The 19,328-nt window shown below is 41.6% G+C and overlaps 1 protein-coding gene across 1 annotated transcript in view; it reads left to right on the top strand.

Moving 5' to 3' along the window:
* The window catches only part of LAPTM4B (lysosomal protein transmembrane 4 beta), a 94,885-nt gene that overhangs the window by 35,662 nt on the left and 39,895 nt on the right, over positions 1 to 19,328 (top strand). Inside the window, exon 4 of the mRNA XM_047088842.1 lies at positions 12,667 to 12,778. Coding sequence (XP_046944798.1) covers positions 12,667 to 12,778 — 112 coding nt within the window. The remainder of the gene's footprint in view (positions 1 to 12,666; positions 12,779 to 19,328) is intronic.

The following is a 19,328-nucleotide window of genomic DNA, read 5'->3' as shown; positions in this document are numbered from 1 at the left end:
AGAATCGGAAACAGGCTCCAGGCTCTGAGCCATCAGCCCAGAACCCGACGCAGGGCTCGAACTCACGGACTGCGAGATCGTGACCTGGCTGAAGTCGGACGCTTAACCGACTGCGCCACCCAGGCGCCCCAACAAGAATAGAATCTTAAAGATATTTATGTATTTATGTTAGTAACGGGTAGTTAATTTACTAGATAATCTTTTCATTTGTTCACTTTGACAATATAGGTAGGGATTATGATCTTCAGAGGCTATCTACTTTCAAAGTAATCTGATACTGTTTTATAACTAAAAGTAACTATCAGATATTGACATCACCTTCAAGAATGTTCTCTTGCCTAGATTCATAGTAATGAATATTTATGACATACACTATAATCTTTCTCCTTTCCATATATAAACAATTCATCATTATTTCTTACCTTACTCAGAGAAGAAAACATTTCTTTAAAAAAATTTTTTTTTAAGGTTTATTTATTTTTGAGAGAGAGAGAGACAGAGTGTGAGCAGGCGAGGGGCAGAGAGAGAGGGAGACAAAGAATCTGAAGCAGGCTTCAGGCTCTGAGCTGTCAGCACAGAGCCTGACACGGGGCTCGAACTCATGAACCACAAGATCATGACATGAGCCAAAGTCAGATGCTTCAGCTGACTGAGCCACCCAGGTGCCCCAAGAAAACATTTATTATCTAAGAGATAGTTAGGTTATGTCATTGCATTTGATTTTAATATGACAAGACTGTTTAAAAATTAGCTTTCAGGTTATACTTTTGCAGCTCCTGTTCTAGATTTCCAAGCTGTGTTTCAGTTGTGAAGGTATATGTTGTCTTTAATTTCTTTAAAAAATTTTTCTTAATTTGTTTATTTTTGAGAGAGAGAGAGAGCAAGTGACAAAGCATGAGTGGGGGAGGGGCAGAAAGAGAGGGAGACACAGAATCTGAAGCAGGGTCCAAGCTCTGAGCTGTCAGCACAGAGTCCGACACAGGGCTCGAACTAACAAACTGTAAGAACATGACCTGAGCTGAAGTCAGACACTTAACCGACTGAGCCACCCAGGTGCCCTTGTCTTTAATTTCTGGTACTTGGTTTTGTTTGGGGATGTTTTGAATGTATTGCTATTTTGTTAGAAAATTTTAACGATTAAAGGAAAATATAACAACACTGTTCTTGAACTGGATACGAAATTTGTATTCTAGTGGTTAAATCTGTTATTGACTCTTTCATTAGTAAAGATATTCTGTTTCATGAGTTTCACTTCTGCCTGATGAATAGCTACAGGAACAAAGTATTCTTATATATATTAAAACTAAACAGAGTAAAATAATATAATCACTTCAAACTGTCTTTCAAAGCATATCTTATGGTAATCCTCCTTGTTGGAATAGGATGGCTACAGGTAGGGACTAATAAACCTAATGAAGAGAGCAGCGTATCAGAACACAAAAAGACCATGCTTGCTGTATAAAAATGTTAATTTAGCCATTTTTGCACTTTATATTTTCTCTGGTCTTTTCCAAACGCCAGTCTTCTAACCCTGTAGCATGTGATACTTTTCTTACGCATGGAGTTTAGATCTCCATAGCCCATTCTAATTTTTTTTTTTCAACGTTTATTTATTTTTGGGACAGAGAGAGACAGAGCATGAACGGGGGAGGGGCAGAGAGAGAGGGAGACACAGAATCGGAAACAGGCTCCAGGCTCTGAGCCATCAGCCCAGAGCCCGACGCGGGGCTCGAACTCACGGACCGCGAGATCGTGACCTGGCTGAAGTCGGACGCTTAACCGACTGCGCCACCCAGGCGCCCCAGCCATAGCCCATTCTAAACTAGGCTGCAGGCTAGGCCTGTCTTTTCACATTCAGAGACCCAGAATATTCTTTAAGACATAAAAGGGAACATGCTTGTCCTCTCCATCCATACCCCTCGCTCTCAACTCTCCCAGAGACTCTTTGGACAGCATTCCCCTAGCTGGCTTCCTCTAGGCGACCATCCTCTGCCACTGTCCAGACAGCTTTCTCATTAATTACATGGGCTGTATATTTGTGAGAGCATATAATGGTGCCTCAGCCTGAGGGTGAAAATCAGAACCCAGCCAAGCCCATCGGGAGAACCCAGCCAAGTCCATTGGGAGAAATGGGAATGCTTCTGCTGGGGTGGCAGATCGGCTTCATTTTGCTTGCTCCAGTCACAGTGAGAGTGGCTATCTGGAACACTCCCTTGAAAAGAATTCGGAGCAAGTGCTAGGGGATTGGTTAGCAGAGTTCGTGGGATCTGTGAACTGGGTGCGGTGGCTTCTTGAGAGGAACCTGTTTACTAGAAAGAGCATGTGTGGCATTTAAAAAAAATGTTTATTTATTTATTTTGAGAGAGAGAGAGAGAGAAAGTGCATGGGGAGGGGCAGAGAGAGAGAGAAGAGAGAGAGAGAGAGAGAGGGATGGAGGGAGGGAGGGAGGGAGGGAGGGAGGGAGAGAATCCATCCCAGGCAGGCTCCACGCTGTCAGTGCAGAGCCTGATGTGGGGCTCAGTTCCGTGGGATCATGACCTGAGCTGAAACCAGGAGTCAGATGCTCAACCAACTGAGCCACCCAGGCGCCCCAAAAAGAGCATATATGACATTTGTGATCAAAGGATCAGTGATTGAGTCTCAGCTGAGCACTATGTGACCTTGTGTGGGGTTTCCTGTGCAGTCGGAGTGTGCTCATTTGCAGAATGCAATAATAGTCACACTTCACAGGGGAGGCAAGACTGCTCCAGTGCTATAAAATGGGACAGGTTAATGTGATGGCACTGTGGGCTACAAGGTGAATCAGGAGGGTCTCACTGAATTTGGGGAAAACATTTCTACATTTAAAAAATTTGCCTATTGAAACGTGGCACTCATGAAAGGTACAACTTTGATTTCACTGCTGAGCCTTTTTCCCTCACTGTGTGTAACCTGGACGTAGTCCCTTGGTTTATAGCTTCGGGAGTTTAAAACATTAGCCTAGAATATTAATTCAACACAAAGGGCCGAGAAGAGTGGCTCATTTTTATGTGTTTGTTTCCTGGGACTGTCTGTTAATACTTAATTCTTAGTCATTGAGTCTGATACCCTAAAATTATTTGCGCTGTAATCTTTTGTCTCTCAAGATTTCCAGAAGTCTGTTACTCTCTGTGGTGTTAACAGTGTCATCTCCCTGCAAAGTCTTTCAGCTTCTCCCTGAACCACTAGTACGGCAGAATTCTTTTTCACTCTGAACGAACATCCGGTTTGTTTTACTGTCTTCCCCACTAGACAATAAGCTACCTTGTGGTGTTTGTTGTAATATGGATGTGATGCTTAGCATAGTGCTTGGCATATGTTTGTTGCCTCATGGGTAATTTCTGAACTTCTGAACAATTGAATGAATTGCTTAATGAATGTTCTAGCATTCTGCATTTTACTTGGCTGTTGACGTGTTTGCCCCACTGAAATACTAATCTTTGGGACTAGGACCGTGTGTTATTCGTGGTTGTATAACCCAGTTTCAAGAAGAATGTTGGGAACATAATAGGTGAACTGATTTACAAAATTTCTTAGGCAAATAGGGTTTTACAATAAATCCAGTTTTTTTCCCAAAATATATTTACCACAATTGTTTGGATTGAAATAGCAAATGTCAGAAACGTATTTCAATATCAGAACAGGACCTTCTAGACAGGGGCTTATTTGAATTGAATAAGGAAGCACATTTGGATCAGAGTTCTAAAATTTGATTTAAAAATATTTCAAGCGGGGCGCCTGGGTGGCTCGGTCGGTTAAGCGTCCGACTTCGGCTCAGGTCATGATCTCATGGTCCGTGAGTTCGAGCCCCGCGTCGGGCTCTGTGCTGACAGCTCAGAACCTGGAGCCTGTTTCCGATTCTGTGTCTCCCTCTCTCTCTGCCCCTCCCCTGTTCATGCTCTGTCTCTCTCTGTCTCAAAAATAAATAAACGTTAAAAAAAAAAATTAAAAAAAATATTTCAAGTAAAAAGTTCAAACTTTCATTTTGATTTGCCCATTGATGTTGGACCCAAGTGAAAGGCACAGCTGCCATTATTAGCTTAATTTTTTTTTTTTCAAATGTGGGAATATAAAAGTTAGCCATCTAAAGGCACCTGGTTGGCTCAGTTGGTAGAGCATGTGATGCTTGATCTCGGAGTCCTGAGTTTGAGCCCCGCGTTGGGCATAGAGATTGCTTAAAAAAAAAAAAAAGTTGAAAAAAATTAGTCAACCATGTGAAAATCACATATCTGATTATAATTTATATTTATTTTTTAAATTATTTTTAACCATTTTTACTGTGAATATTGCACACATATGGGAAATGCACAAAATATAAACAGCTCGGTTATTACCGAACAAGCAGTCATGTGTCTACCTACCACTCGAGTCTGACTATTCTCTTAAAGGTTGCCCTAGGGATTACAACATAACATCCTGGACTCTTTAAAATCTCCCATTAACTGGTACTTTCATTCTTTTCCTGGGCAATGCAAGGATTTAAGATCAGTTCAGTTCCAGTGATCTGCTCTTGACTTACATGGTATTGTCTATTTTGAATCTATTTATATTTTGTAGTCATTATTATTGTTATTATGTTATCGATATTCACAGTTGCCAACATAATTATCATTTCTGTTATTCTTCTTTCTTTGTACCTCTTCAGCCTTTTATCTGGCATCATTTTTCTTTTGCCCAAAGAATACCCTTCAGTGCTTCTTTACTGCTGAACTGCTGGTGACAAATTCCCTCCGTTTTGTCCAAGAGCCTCTGTTTCATTTTTATTCTTGAAGGATTTTTTTTCTTGATACAAAACTGTAGGTTGGCATTTCTTCCCCAGCATTTTGAAGTTGGAACTCCATTGTCTTCTGCTTTTTTTTTTTTTTTTTAATTAAAGCCAACCATCTGAACGTTTTCTTCTGTCTTAGCAACTCATTAATTTTCTTGCACTTTGTCTAATGGATGAAACTCATCCACTGTGTTCTTGATTTGGCTACTGCAGTTTCTCACTCTAGAGCCTCTGTATTCTTTTCAACTCAACTCTGTCATATGCTTCTTTTTATACCAGTTCCCTGCCAAAATTCTCCTTGTGTTTCTTCTTTATCCCCTTGATTTTCATAAGCATAGTCACTTTATTTATTTATTTATTTATTAAAAAGATACTTTTATTTTTTTGATTTTTTTAAAAAAATTTTTTTTTTCAACGTTTTTTATTTATTTTGGGACAGAGAGAGACAGAGCATGAACGGGGGAGGGGCAGAGAGAGAGGGAGACACAGAATCGGAAACAGGCTCCAGGCTCCGAGCCATCAGCCCAGAGCCTGATGCGGGGCTCGAACTCACGGACCGCGAGATCGTGACCTGGCTGAAGTCGGACGCCCAACCGACTGCGCCACCCAGGCGCCCCTATTTTTTTGATTTTTTAAAAAAGTTTATTTATTTTGAGAGACAAAGTGAGCACGAGCTGGGGAGGGGCAGAAAGAGAGGGAGAGAGAGAGAACCCCAAGCAGGCTCTGCACAGTCAGTGCAGAGCCCGATGCAGGGCTTGAACTCATGAACCATGAGATTGGACACTTAACCGACTGAGCCACCCAGGCATCCCTAGCATAGTTCTCTTTATTTAAAACAAAATTTTTTTTAATGTTTATTTATTTTTGAGAGACAGACACAGAGCGCAAGCAGGGGAGGGGCAGAGGGAGAGAGAGACAGAATCTGAAGCGGGCTCTAGGCTCTGAGCTGTCAGCACAGAGTCCCATGCGGGGCTCAAACCCACAAACTGTGAGATCATGACCTGAGCTGAGGTTGGATGCTTAACCGACTGAGCCACCCAGGTGTCTCATCATAGTTCACTTTAAAGCACATGCTCATTAACTTCTATATCAAGAGTACTTATGTTTCTGTTGTCTGTTGTTTGTTTGTTTTAGTAAAACAAGTGGGTATTTTATTGGATTTTCTGGTTTCTATTCTGAGAGTTTTGTCTTTCCTGTTCGCTGTATTTTGGACATTGCATTTGAAAAATTAAAAAAATAATTCAAGGCATAGGATGATCTCTTTCTCCTCCAGGATTTTAATAGCTTTTATTAGGGGTCTAGCAACTGGGGATTGCCTTTATCCAGTTTCAAGACTCAGATGCTGCAAAGCTGGGCTGTGTCCCTCTAAAGGCTGGTCTTCTTCTGGTGTACCTTCCTCCAGTGGTGACCCTGCAGGGTCTTAGGGCAAAGCCCTGGGGGATCTGCCCCCACCCCCACCCCCACCCGGCAGCCTCTTGATGCCCTGGCCCAGCAAGGCTGTCAGGGGTGCTGCTTAGGCTCTTAGCTCTTATCCGTCTTTTCCAGAATCGACAAATGCCCCTGGGGTATTTCTGCCTTTTCCTGGATTTTGGACCAGTAATTCTCATTGCCTCATTAGCTGCCACACCTTCTCACATACGTGGGTATTTTGTTCAGATTTCCTAGTTGTCCTCAGAGGGACATTGGTTTGTATTACCTGGTTCACCATTATTGGAAGTGGCAGATTCCTTATTTATTGTTATTTCACTATGACATTTCTCTCCCAAAATACCTATTTCCAAGATTTGACTTGAATGCCCAGCCAGATTTACTTGTCATTGGTCAGTTTCTTTCGTTAACTGTTTTTTAGAGAAGCAAGTTCAATAATAATATTTTGTAACATAGTTTATATTAAAAATATTTTTGAAGTTTTAAATAATTGTCTCTAACTCTAAAAGCAGTATATGCTGATGTTAGACACTCTGGAAGATATGAAAAAAGGTAGAATGAAAATTAAAGGTACACGTCATCTACCTGGTTTGTATGTAAGTAACATTGTACACTTTTGCGTTCTTGGTCTGTGATTTATACTTGTGAACATATCACACATATAAATAATAGAATTGGAATCATATAACATTTTTATACTGTAGTTTTCATTTAACATACTATGAACATTTCTTATTGTTAACTTTTTTCAAAATATGGGTTTTTATCCTTAGGATTCTGTTATTTTGTAGTAATATTATTAAGCCCTTCTCCTATTTCTTTTTTTTATTTTTTTAATGTTTCTTTATTTTTGAGAGAGAGAGAAAGAGACAGAGAGAGACAGAATGCAAGCAGGAGAGGAGCAGAGAGAGGGAGGCACAGAATCCAAAGCAGGCTCCAGGCCCCGAGCTGTCAGCATGGAGCCCGATGCAGGGCTTGACCTCACGAATCATGAGATCGTGACCTGAGCTGAAGTTGGACGCTTGACCCACGGAGCCACCCAGGTGCCCCGCCCTTCTCCTACTTCTGTTTCAAGTTTTCATTATAGATAAATCTGCACAACAGTCATTTTTGGACACCACTTTTGTGCAAAGTTTTTTTTTTTTTTTAATTTTTTTACATTTATTTATTTTTGAGAGGCAGAGAGAGACAGAGCACAAGTAGGGGAGGGGCAGAGAGAGAGGGAGACACAGAATCCGAAGCAGGCTCCAGGCTCCGAGCTGTCAGCACAGAGCCTGACGCGGGGCTCGAACCCATGAGCCGTGAGATCATGACCTGAGCCGAAGTCGGTCGCTCAACTGACGGAGCCACCCAAGCGCCCCTTTTTGTGCAAATTTTTGGCGGTTGTGTAATTATTATTACCTCAGTGGGCTGGGGTGTTATTAAGGTGCTTTTATCGATGTTTTTAAAAAATGAGCTGATAATTACATTTAACATTTTCAGTGATTCAAACTACAGATATCACTGTTCACTTAGGAGCTGAAAAATGATTTAAGGGTAGAAGCACTTTGGATCCCTGGAGAATATACAAGGGCCTGACTACTTAAGTAATTGGACAGAAGTTGAATTTATTTACATATGGAAGTAATCATTGTCAAGAACAAGGAAAAAATGTGTGATACCCCAGGAACACTTTGTCAATAGAATGGGAACAATTTGTATATGACCTACCAAAACAGACGAAGTCCAAAGGAGGTGAGCATTAGCTGAACAAGATCACAAATATGCCCACTCTTTCTTTTACATTTAGCTCAGCTATGTTCATTGCATCATCTGCTCCTGGAAAGTCCTATCATCTTCTTGGTTCTCATTTCTGGTGACATTTCATTCTTGGTCAGAACTGACAATTGGATAACTTCCATTTTCTCTCTTAGAGGAAGTCCTTCTTATCAGGTGTTCTTAGGGCTTTGACTTAATTCGGCCTTTTCCAGCTGATTCTGTGTAGTAACTACCATGGCTAGTCCTCCCCCGGCCCCTTTGCACAGACCTTGGTCCTCACGGATCACCCTGTCACCCTACTCTATTCGCTATATATACCACCCACGGCATGCCACATTCCTGTCGGCAGTTGAGGTTTTAGGACACAGTAAATATGTGTCATCACACGTTTTTGTTATGAAAATTTCACCATGTGATGAAAAGAACACAATGGTGACTGGTCATAATGACCTTCCCATCACATTTTTGTTTTATCTGTGTCCTTTCTCCCTGGACTGTCTCGTGAAGAACTAGGGCAGCTGGCAGGGCATTCGGCCCCAGGACTGTGGTCTGTGGCTGGGGAACAGAGAGAAGAGCCACAGGGCTGGCGGTACAGAGGAGACGATGACAGTGTGCAGAGAGCCGCAGGCACAGCCAGGAATCGGACCCAGGGCCTTCTGTGGAGCAAGAAGAACACCGAACCAGGAGCCAGAACTCAGCTGTCAGGAATGACATGAGCTGGAGCGAGCAGGAGCACCAGTAAGACTAGGCATCAGGCGGTCAGAACAAAACTGAGGGCAGGCCTGAACACCAAAGGTAGAATAAAAAGAGAGGGGCAGATGGACAAGTTAACGTGATTCTTTGGACATCCTGGAAATTCTTTCCAGTTCAATGTCTCTAAAATCAGCCTCATCTTAGTCCCTCTGTGATCTCCCCTCTTATTTCTGATAATAACAAGATACATCCCGTCACCCAGCCTTGAAATCTCCAATCTGGTTTGTGTCCCTTTGTCTTTGCATTTAGTCACTTCCTGTCTCTAGTGATGCTGCCTCCACGTGGCAAGGCCTTGTGGTTCCAACCATGGCTCTTCCATTCTAGGACCTGAGGAAAGGTCCCATAACCTCTGAAAGTAACGTGTAAGACCAGAGTCTCAGCGCTGTCTTGAGAATTAGAGAGAAGTGGAGACAACCTTGGTTACCCCTCAGCAGACCTTTGCACTGCTGTCCAGATCCAGGGCCTGCCTCCTGCCTAGCCTCCCTGCCTCTTCCAGCTTGATCTTCCTAATGACACGGCTCTAATCGTGTCTCATCCCAGCTTATGAGCTATTCATTAGCTATTAGCTTGAAGCCCCAGCTTCCTGTCCTGCCCCTGAGGACTCTTCACCATCCGGCCCCAACCTGCATTTCTCTTCTCATTCCCTTACATTTACCCTTCGTGTGCTGTATTCAGTCACATCTAACTACTTGCTATATTCAGTACAGGCCCCATCCCAGTGGCCCTACTCAGACTTGAACGTGTTCTTTTCCACACCGCTCAGTTTCCAAAATCTTCCCATCTTTCCAGCCCCTGTCCAAGTGTTCGCATCTCTGCTGTATCTCCCCATGACCTCAGTCTCAGCCTCAAGTTTCAGTAATACCTTTCTCTGAACTTCATTAGTCTTGCTCTGAACTCTTGGCATGCTTACTGCTGTATGCTTTGTGTTATTTGGGCACATGACTTACTTAGCCTTGTATTCGGAGTCCTAGAGAATTCTTGCTAAGCACTTAGCACAGTGCCTATCTGTTGCTGCAGTTAGTAAATGTATTGTGATAAGTAAACTAGGCATGGGGATAATAACAAGCTGATTAAGAGCTGACAGTTGTTTTCTCCACTGAGTATTCTTAGCTCCCTTGGCAAGCATCAGTTGACCATATATGCATGAGTCTTTTCTGGGCTCTCAATTCTGTTCCATTGGTCCATGTGTCTGTTTTATGCCAGTGCTGCACTGTTTTGATTAGTATAAATTTTGTAATAAAATCTGAAATCAGAAAAAAAAAAAACCCAGAGAATTGACAGATACGTCGGAACTATAAGGACAGGGAAGCCACGGCGTAGCACTGGTTCAGATCTGGCAGCCAGGCAATGTTCCATGCCAGCCAGGAGCTTTTATGTCGGTCCCATGGAGGTGCGAAGAGGTAAGTGAACTAACGTGAGTGGCCATTGTATGCCAGTCACCCTTCTAGATGTTTTACATGATTTACTCATTTGAACCCCAGCCAGGTCACTGTCTTCCCTTTCTTGATATTCTTCATGGGCTTCTTGTTGTGCTTAGAATAAAATCCAAACTCTCTTAACACAAGCCCTATGGAATCTCTAAACGTGGCCTGCATTACCTTAACCAGACACTGCACTGCTTCTCACTCTGCCATCATCTGCTCGTACCCTCCCTACTCTACCATTAGGTTAAAGCTTTGCCCATGAATCTCAGAGTTCCCTTTTCAACCTTAAAACCGACCCAGTGCGGTAACAGTGACTATGCTGTCTTCGTGTGGTGCTTTGCTTTTTCAAACTACATTCTTAGGTTGTTTCATCTGATCTTACTTCAGCCCATAATCTTTGGGCTGCCTTTTTCAAAGACAAAAGTATAGAGGGAACGAAATGCCAGGAAAACTTGACAGTTTATCAAAGAACATCCTTGCCAAACATCACATGCCAGTTGTGGGACTAACTCATACCTTCCTTTAAGCTTTAGATGTGTTCTGAAAAGCTTTGTTCAAATAGAGTTTGGCTAAACACACTCTCCTTAAAATGTGCTAAGAAGTTTCTGGGATCTTTGAAGAGAAATAAGTGGTTCTAATAACCACTGTGGGGAGGATAATTGGATAGCAATAGGACTGAGCGTGACTTTTCACTATATACCCTTTTGTGCCTTAAAAATTTTTTTAACCATGTGCTTGTCAAAAAACAATCAGACCATATGAGATGATTTGGAACAAAGAGGAAGAAAAAGAATTATTCCAAATCCTACAATAATCCTAAAACAACCACCTTGGGATTGCCATTGAAAAATGAATTCTGGGGGCGCCTGGGTGGCTCAGTAGGTTAAGTATCCAACTTCGGCTCAGGTCATGATCTCATGGTTCACAGGTTTGAGCCCCGTGTCGGGCTCTGTGCTGGCAGCTTAGAGACTGGAGCCTGCTTTGTGGATTCAGTCTCCCTCTCTCTCAGCCCCTCCCTTGCTCATACTCTGTCTCTCATAAATAAATAAAAATAAGGAAGGAAGGAAGGAAGGAAGGAAGGAAGGAAGGAAGGAAGGAAGGAAGGAAAGAAAAAGAAAGAAAGAAAGAAAGAAAGAAAGAAAGAAAGAAAGAAGAGAAAGAAAGAAAGAAAGAAAGAAAGAAAGAAAGAAAGAAAGAAAGAAAGAAAAATGGATTCTGGAGTGGATGTTTTATAGAGCAGACAACCTAGCCCTCCCTTTGAACCTCTTCTGTAAATAGGTATTCCAAATACGACTTTTATAGTAGGATATGCTTTTATTTACTGTTGTTAGTAAAAGAATTTCCTTTATATAATCTTCATGGTTGTTCATTTTATTCCATCCCCATTTGGACAAGAGTAATACACACAAAAAGGAGATAACAACCCAGTCTCATCTCAAGCCTCACCCAAGCTCTTAGCACACCTGCCCCTCTAGCCCCACCACAGTTGGTACACGTGTGTCGCATGCAGCAAGGATGGCCAGGAAGAATAAAGGAAATGCAGATGTACAAGTAGAATGGTCAGAATTTCCCAGTTGGTCAGATGTGGGGGTAAGGTAGATGGTAAGCTCAAAGATAATCAGGTTTCAAATATAAACAGGAGGCTAAGAGATTCCATTTTGGAATTAAAATTCCTGGATTCAGGTCTCATTTCTGCAGGTTGTTAGCTGCCTGATCTTCAGTAATGTTCTTAACTCACAGGCCTCGGTTTTCTCATCGATAACATGGGGATAATATAGCGCCTATTTCACTAGGGTTATTGGACAGCTTAAGAGAGAGACTCCACATAAAGAAGTTAGCATAGTGCCTGAATGTTTTCCCCTTTAATTATTAATGGTGATGCTGTTTTTAAAGGTAGAGAACATAAAAAGAGGAGCAGAGATGGGAGATGGTGATTTCCATTTAGACAAGCTAAGTTTGGAGTACCTGAGGGCTATGTATTCTGCAGTGTGCAGAAGGCAGAGATATGGGCCTGGGGTGGAAAGGGGCTCACCTGAGCTACAACAGGAGGAACCATCATGCCTCTGCCACTGTGACTTTGCATTCATTCTCTCTGTTCCCTACATGGTCTCAAAGCTCAGATCGTCTGACCCTCTGAAAATGTTTGATCGCCTAGAAGGACCTGTGGTTGCTTATCATGGTGCACTTGGCTAACTGGAGAGTTTGTGTTTTTCCAACCCCGGGCATCAGGGCTGCTGTGTATGATTGTGTGTGTTGCTCACTGTTCTAGGATGCCAGCCCCAAGGTGGGCAAGGGGTGAAATCTGGCCGTTTGCTATGCCCAAGCCATGAGCCCTTGGCTATGGACAGGTGGTGCTTCTGGCTTGGGAATGTTAGCCTGCTCCCGCAGGGGGGCTACCTGTTATTTGTTTCAATATTGTGAGCCTCTGTTGAAATTGAATTCCATATGGTCAGTTTAAGTTCCTATTATAAGGACCATATCCTTGGGGCACTTAAATTTTTTTCTTTCTTATTGCAGATTATCAACGCTGTGGTACTGCTGATTCTGTTGAGCGCCCTGGCTGACCCAGACCAGTATCACTTTTCAAGTTCTGAGCTAGGAGGTGACTTTGAGTTCATGGATGATGCCAGTAAGTACATCAGATAGCAGTTGTAGATATTTTGGTACTTTCAAGGGCAGGGAATCCTGCTTCCAGTTCTTCCTGTTAAATTACAAATATTGATTCATGGGCCATTTGAACTGATCCTTCACTTTCTTTCCATCGTTACAAATCAGATCAACAAATATTTATATGCTACGTGTGCTCTGCCTCTGTTCTAGGTGTAAGAGTCTAAATAAGGTCTCTTTTGTTTTTTTCTTTTTTTTTCCTTCTTTACATTAACTTTCTCATTTTTTAAATTAATGCTTTGTCCTGGTCTTTCTACCCTGGGCCTTTTGGCCTTTTTTAGAGGATGGGGAGTAAATGGCAGGAAACAAGGTCAAAAGAGTCATGCGTACCTTACTGTATCTTCTATTACTTTCTGTATTTCCCTGTCTTCTAGGAGATGATCATTTTCCATTCCAGAAACTGTGTTGCTCATTATTTAGTGGACTTAGCCCTTTCTCCAATAAATAGAAACACACACAGGGATGTGGGTGTGGGATATGCCAGAAGGAGGCTAGGCACCCCAGTTCTAAGCTCATGGGCATCTTTTATAATTACAGTCACACTGTGTCCACACTAACTGAAAGGGGCAGTGCTGTGCATAATCCCAAACAAAAGATCATGCAAATTTAGTTCTCTTTGGCTTTGGAGAACTTTAAATGCATTAAAAAAAATGCTGGGGCAAAATGAGTAAGGTGGGGAGACAGTGACTCAAGATGCAGTTTTAGGGATAGACCGGGAACATTCGGAAGACGTTGAGGCTTGTGGGTTCTGTTCTCAGAGTGATAAAAATGCTTTTCAGTGGTTTTTAGTAATTCAGCAGTTATGTGCTGATGTGTGTTTTACGGAGATCCCTTTTGTCACTGAGTGGAGGATGCATTTAGGAGATTGCGGGGGGAGTGGGGGGGTTCCCTGTGATCCAGACTGTACTGAGGATGAGGAAGAGGGTGGGTTTGGAGGTAGGATTGAGAGAACTTGCTGGTATGAATGAAGAAGGAAAGTGAGGAATCAAAGATCATCCCTGCTTTTCAGCTTGAGTAAAAGAGCTGATCTTCACTCTGGTGAGAGAGAGTCTGGGGTCAGAAGATAAGAACACACCTGGGGGGAGAGGACTCGACTTTGCTTTAAGTGACTCACCTGGGGGGGGGGGACTTGACTTTGCTTTAGGTGACTCACCAGGGTCATTAGGAGTCTAGGCTCTGAAGCAGAAGGCTGACCGTGCCGTGTATGAAATGTTAGCATGGGCTAGTTACTTACCTTTCTGTGTCTTCCATTCCTCCTTCTGAAAGAGTGGTGATCATAGTTGCCTCACGGGATCATTGCAGTGATTAAATCAATTAGTGCATGAAAAATGCTTAGAATGGGGTCTGGCCCATAATAAGTGCTCAGTATATTTTGCTGCTTTACTAGCCATTCTTATTTAGGTATGTTACAGTTGAGACACGAGCTGTCTTAAAGTGCAGAGATTAAAAAGTGGTTGGTTATGTGACCCTATAACCCAGAACTCAGATGTCTGGGCTGATACAAATTTGAGGACATCAGCCTAAAAATGGTATTTATGTTAAGGACATAGTAAAGAGAAAAGTAAAGTGGTCCTGGATTGAGCCCTGTAGGAGCCCCAACAGTAAATGTCAGAACATTATATTCTCCTGGGGTTTGGAACCTTCTCAGACTGAGACCTGCTCCTTCTCTCTATTTTGAATAACCCTGTTACTCTTATGGATTCTCCCAGAAAGGCTAATGAGTTCCATTAATATCAAATTAATATCTCTGCCTTCCTTCCCCTGAGCTAAAAGACTATGTAAGCTATAAATATGTTTGATTGACATTTAAAAACAAATGATCTTTTACCATTGCGAGTAGCAGGATTTCCTTTTCTAAGGTAATTGAGGTTAGAAAAAGAAGTTTTAAATGATACGGCTATCGTTCTCTCTGAATTAAACAGTAACACTATATGCCTTGTTCTAATTGCTCGAGACTAAGCTGGGTAATGAGTTTCTGACCGTATAGGCTTAATTTAGCTGTCTTCAAAGGCTTGCTGGTACTTAAGACTTTAAAATAGTAATTGTTCTCTAATGTCCTGGATATTAGTTCCAGTGCATTTGAGGTCTCGCTCATATTTCATATATTTGAAAAAAATGAATGAAGAGTTTGTAATTACGTTTAGGACTATCAGTCATTTAAATCTCATGGTTATAAAAAAGGTACAGAAGAGTGGATATTCACTTGAGTGAATCTTTTTTTAACTTCTTTCCTCTTACATTTCCTTTTCACATGTTTTGATCTCCTTTTGAAAATAAGTTTGTAAGTAAAAGTTCACTGCGTTTGACAAGCCTTTGTATATTTAACTCACATATGAATAGAATTAAATAGTCCTGGAAATGGGTACAATCAATTGCTTTAAATTGTGCTTCAAAATTATGGAATATAGCAATTTTAAGTTGATACCTTTTTGGAATGGTGGTGGCCATCTGAAGATTTTATCCAGAAGGACGAAGCAGGAATAATGTTTCACTTTTCCTTATGATATTTTCCTAAAATGATCTGGTAGAAGAAGGTGTATTATTTAAATCAAAATGAGGCGTATGGGAGAATCCACTGGGATAAAGAAAGAAAACATGAGGATTTCTCTTAAAAAAAAAATCTGGCCCTTTAACATTTGTATTTTTATATATATTTTATATAATGTAAAAGTATTAGTGATAATACATATTTATAATTTATGAATGTAGATTTCTTATGTGACATGCCCATCCCCTCAATTGTCTCTACTAAGAATGAGTAAGGAACTGTCATTGATCAGAGGAAACAAAGGAGATACGGCTAAATGTAGTATGGGATTCTGGAACAGAAAAAGGACAGTAATAGGGGAAACAAGTGAAATTCACATAAGTGTTGTAGTTTATTATAGCATTATAGGAGTGTCAATTTCCTGGTTTTGACCATTACTCTGTTTTTGATGATAAATGGTTACTATTAGGGGAAGCAAGATGAAGGGTATATTTGAACTCTACTGTTTTGTTTAAAAAAATTTTTTTTTTCTTAAAGTTTGTTTATTTTTGAGAGAGAGAGCAGAGGAGGGGCAGAGAAAGAGGGAGACACAGAATCCAAAACGGGCTCCGGGCTCTGAGCCATTAGCACAGGACCCAGTGCGGGCCTCGAACCCACAGATTGTGAGATGATGACCTGAGTCAAAGTCGGATGCTGAACTGACTAAACCACCCAGGAGCCCTGAACTTTCTACTGTTCTTGTAACTTTCCTATAAGTCTCAAATGATTTCGGAATGATTATAATCTATTGATTTAGAGGACTAAGGATAATGATTGAAAAGCATGTATGTGTAGCACACTATATTAGACACTCATAACTTATTTTGGGTAGAAGTAGGCTTTGTAGCATTTCATTTTATTTGTGAAATTTTAGTGGATTGGCAAAGAACTGTGACTAGAAGTGTCAGGGCTGTGCAGAATGTCAAACAACAGATCATTCAAATTAATTTCTGATTAATTTTGCAGCAGATTGGTCTTTCTAGTCAAACATAGTTTTATTTACCAAATGGACACACCTGGCCTAAGGAAGGAAATGGCCATAAAACTAATCAAGAATGGATGGTTACCATATATGGCCATCTGATTTAGGATAAAGACACCACTGCACTTACTGGAGAAAGGATGAGCGTTTTGATAAATGTCCTGAGTGTAATCATTCAGGGGAAAACGGGTACTTCACGAAAGAAGATATCCATATGACCAATAAGCATATGAAAATACCCTCTGCTTTATCAGTTGTAAAGGAAACGCCAGTTACAAGCACAGCAGTGAATCACCACACTCCTCCAAAATGGCCAACATTAACAGAACTGATAATACCACCTGTCCATCAGGATGTGGGACTATTGGAGCTCCCAGCATGCTTCTGGAAGTGTAAATCATACAACCACTTGGGGAAAACTAAAGCTGAACATACATCTATCTACTCTGTGACCCTGTAGTTCCATTCTTAGATCTGTACCTTGCAGAAAATAATGCTTGTGTCCATCATAAGCCATTTATAAAAATGGTCATAGTGGCTTTATTTATAATAGCCAAAAATTGGAAACAGTCCAGATTCCCGCCAATGGTAGAATGGACAGAAACGGAGTGATCAGAGATGAAACAATACAAGCAAAAGGAGTGATGGAGATTCACTATACTTTTCTGGGTGTTTGAAAGTTTTGATTAAAAAAAAACTAAGAAATGGAAAAAAAAAAAAGAACAATCAACTAGGGCTTTCCATATGGCTCTTGGCACCACAGTGTAGAGCTCTCCTTGCCCTGTCATTTGGAAAGGGCCCCAGGCTGCCTACCTGCTGTCTGTTCACATACCCCAATACAGGCTTGGCAGTCAGTCTACACAGCTTGTCCACTTGTGCATAAAGATCCCAACAGTCTTGAGGAAATAGACCTGCATGTGCAACAGCAGGGGAAGCCGGCCCATAGGAACCGTCTGAGCCCTTTATTTTCATCCATCCACCTTCCCAGTCTCTTATCTATGTATTTATCTTTTACATCATATGACTCAAAGGGTTGCATATTCTATGCTTTGACTATATCTCGCTTATTTTTTTAATGTTTATTATTTGTTTTTGAGAGAGGGAGAGGCTGCGTGAGTGGGGGAGGGGCAGAGAGAGAGGGAGAAAGAATCCCAAGCATGGGGACATGCGGCTTGATCCCACGAACTATGAGATCACAACCTGAGCCAAAATTGAGAGTTGGATGCTTAACCAATTGAGTCCACCCCTTGCTTTTTTTTTTTTTTTTTTTTTTTTTTTTAAGGATACTTCCAACGAATATTTTCAAGAAGACCTTTTGTAACAATGTAGATGTAAGAAGACCACTAGGGATAATGAAGGGATGTGGATAATCAAGGCCAGCTATTGTTATCCCTAAACCTGAAGGAGGGGTAGGTAGGAGGCTGTGGTTACTGGAGCTGGGAGTGAGAGACTCCTACAGGGTTAACCTCCTCATTAGGAGCAGTGACCTCAGGTCTAGGCCCACGGCCAACCCAAGGCAACGTCACCTTCCCTCTGATCTCCTGTCTGGGCTTCTCGTTGACTGAACTCCACAAAAGCCAGAGGGTAAGGGAGGCTGTTGATGAACCATGCACGTCTGCCTTCTGGGGCAGAGAACGGACTGGATGGTGAAAGGCGAGTGGAAGGCTTCCGGTAGAATCATTCACCTGCGTACCTGGATGTTCCTGTTAACCAAACTACTTTGCTGGGTGCGCGTTTCTCCCCTTTGCCTACAAGAATAAAGAACTTTGCCAGATGTCTTTTTAAAATTGGATACGTGAAGCCTATAGGTTCCCTGGATTCATTTCAGGTCCCAGCTTGGCCAGAGGCTGAGCAGGAACTAAGTTAGCTCAAGCATCCAGTGTTCTTCCTTTTGTGTTCTTTTCTTACCTGTAACTTCTCTGATGACGCATTTTGTTGTTGCTGTTGTTTGCATTTTAATGTGTTTGAAATCAGGATGTGATTTACCATGCAGCATGGATTTAGTGTGAGGATCTTGTTTTTTCTCCAAATCTTTATTTTGAAAAAATTCAAACCTTTCAGAGAAGTTTTATGGACAGTGAACATCCATCTTGCTTTTTCTTTTTTTATTTAAGTTTATTTATTTTGAGAGAGAGAAGGAGGGGCAGAGAGAGAGACAGAGAGAGAGAATCCTAAGCAGGCTCTGCACTGTTAGCACAGAGCCCAGTGTGGGGCTCGAACCCACAAACCATGAGATCATGACGTGAGCCAAAACCAAGAGTCAGACCGACTGAGCCACCCAGATGCCCCATCTTACCTTTTTCATTAATAATAATTTGGAGTTTTTCATTCTTTATAGAATTATCTCTTACTAAATAGTGAATAGGTATAAAACAGTATTTACAAAATACCAAACAATGGTACAAGTACTTATGTACTCATCACTCGATTTAAGACACTGAATTTTAGCTTACTTTCGAAAGAGCACTATGTGTCCCATCCTGATGGCATGTTATTTCCTCTGATCCCAGAACTAGCCATTCTGCTGAATGGTTGATCATTCCTTTGTGTTTCTTTATAGATGTCCACATATATTTGTGTCACTAATTGATCTGTTGTTTAATTTTCATGCTAATAAGCTTTATAGAATAGATTCATGCAGTATGCCTACTTCTGAGACTTGTTTTTTCAGTTTTACTGTGCTGATGAGAAAGGTATTCAGACACTTGTTAAAGATGGTAAGGAAGACTTTACCCAAGAGGGGTTTTGCAGTAGGCAAGAGGTCAGACTCAACTACCTCTCCAGCAAGGACGGTGGAGCATTGTCACCAAGGAGCAGGTGGGGGGTCAGTGGATGGAAAATTACTGAGAGGAAACATCAAAGCTGGGGAGATTCTTGCTAGACAACTCTAGACAACTCAACAGGATTTTTGCTGAAAGCAGACCAGCATGGCAAGTTACAGAGGCTGGGGGATAAGGAAATTTGATCAGATTATCAGAGTGATCAGATACTGAGGAGAGGGGG

The sequence above is a fragment of the Lynx rufus genome, unplaced genomic scaffold (assembly GCF_022079265.1).
Source record: "Lynx rufus isolate CCGP_SWC_20201006 ecotype Redwood Valley unplaced genomic scaffold, mLynRuf1.p SCAF_26, whole genome shotgun sequence".
In the NCBI taxonomy this organism is placed as follows: domain Eukaryota; kingdom Metazoa; phylum Chordata; class Mammalia; order Carnivora; family Felidae; genus Lynx; species Lynx rufus.
Note: the sequence above shows the minus strand (reverse complement) of the source record. Positions and strands in the feature narration are given on the sequence as shown.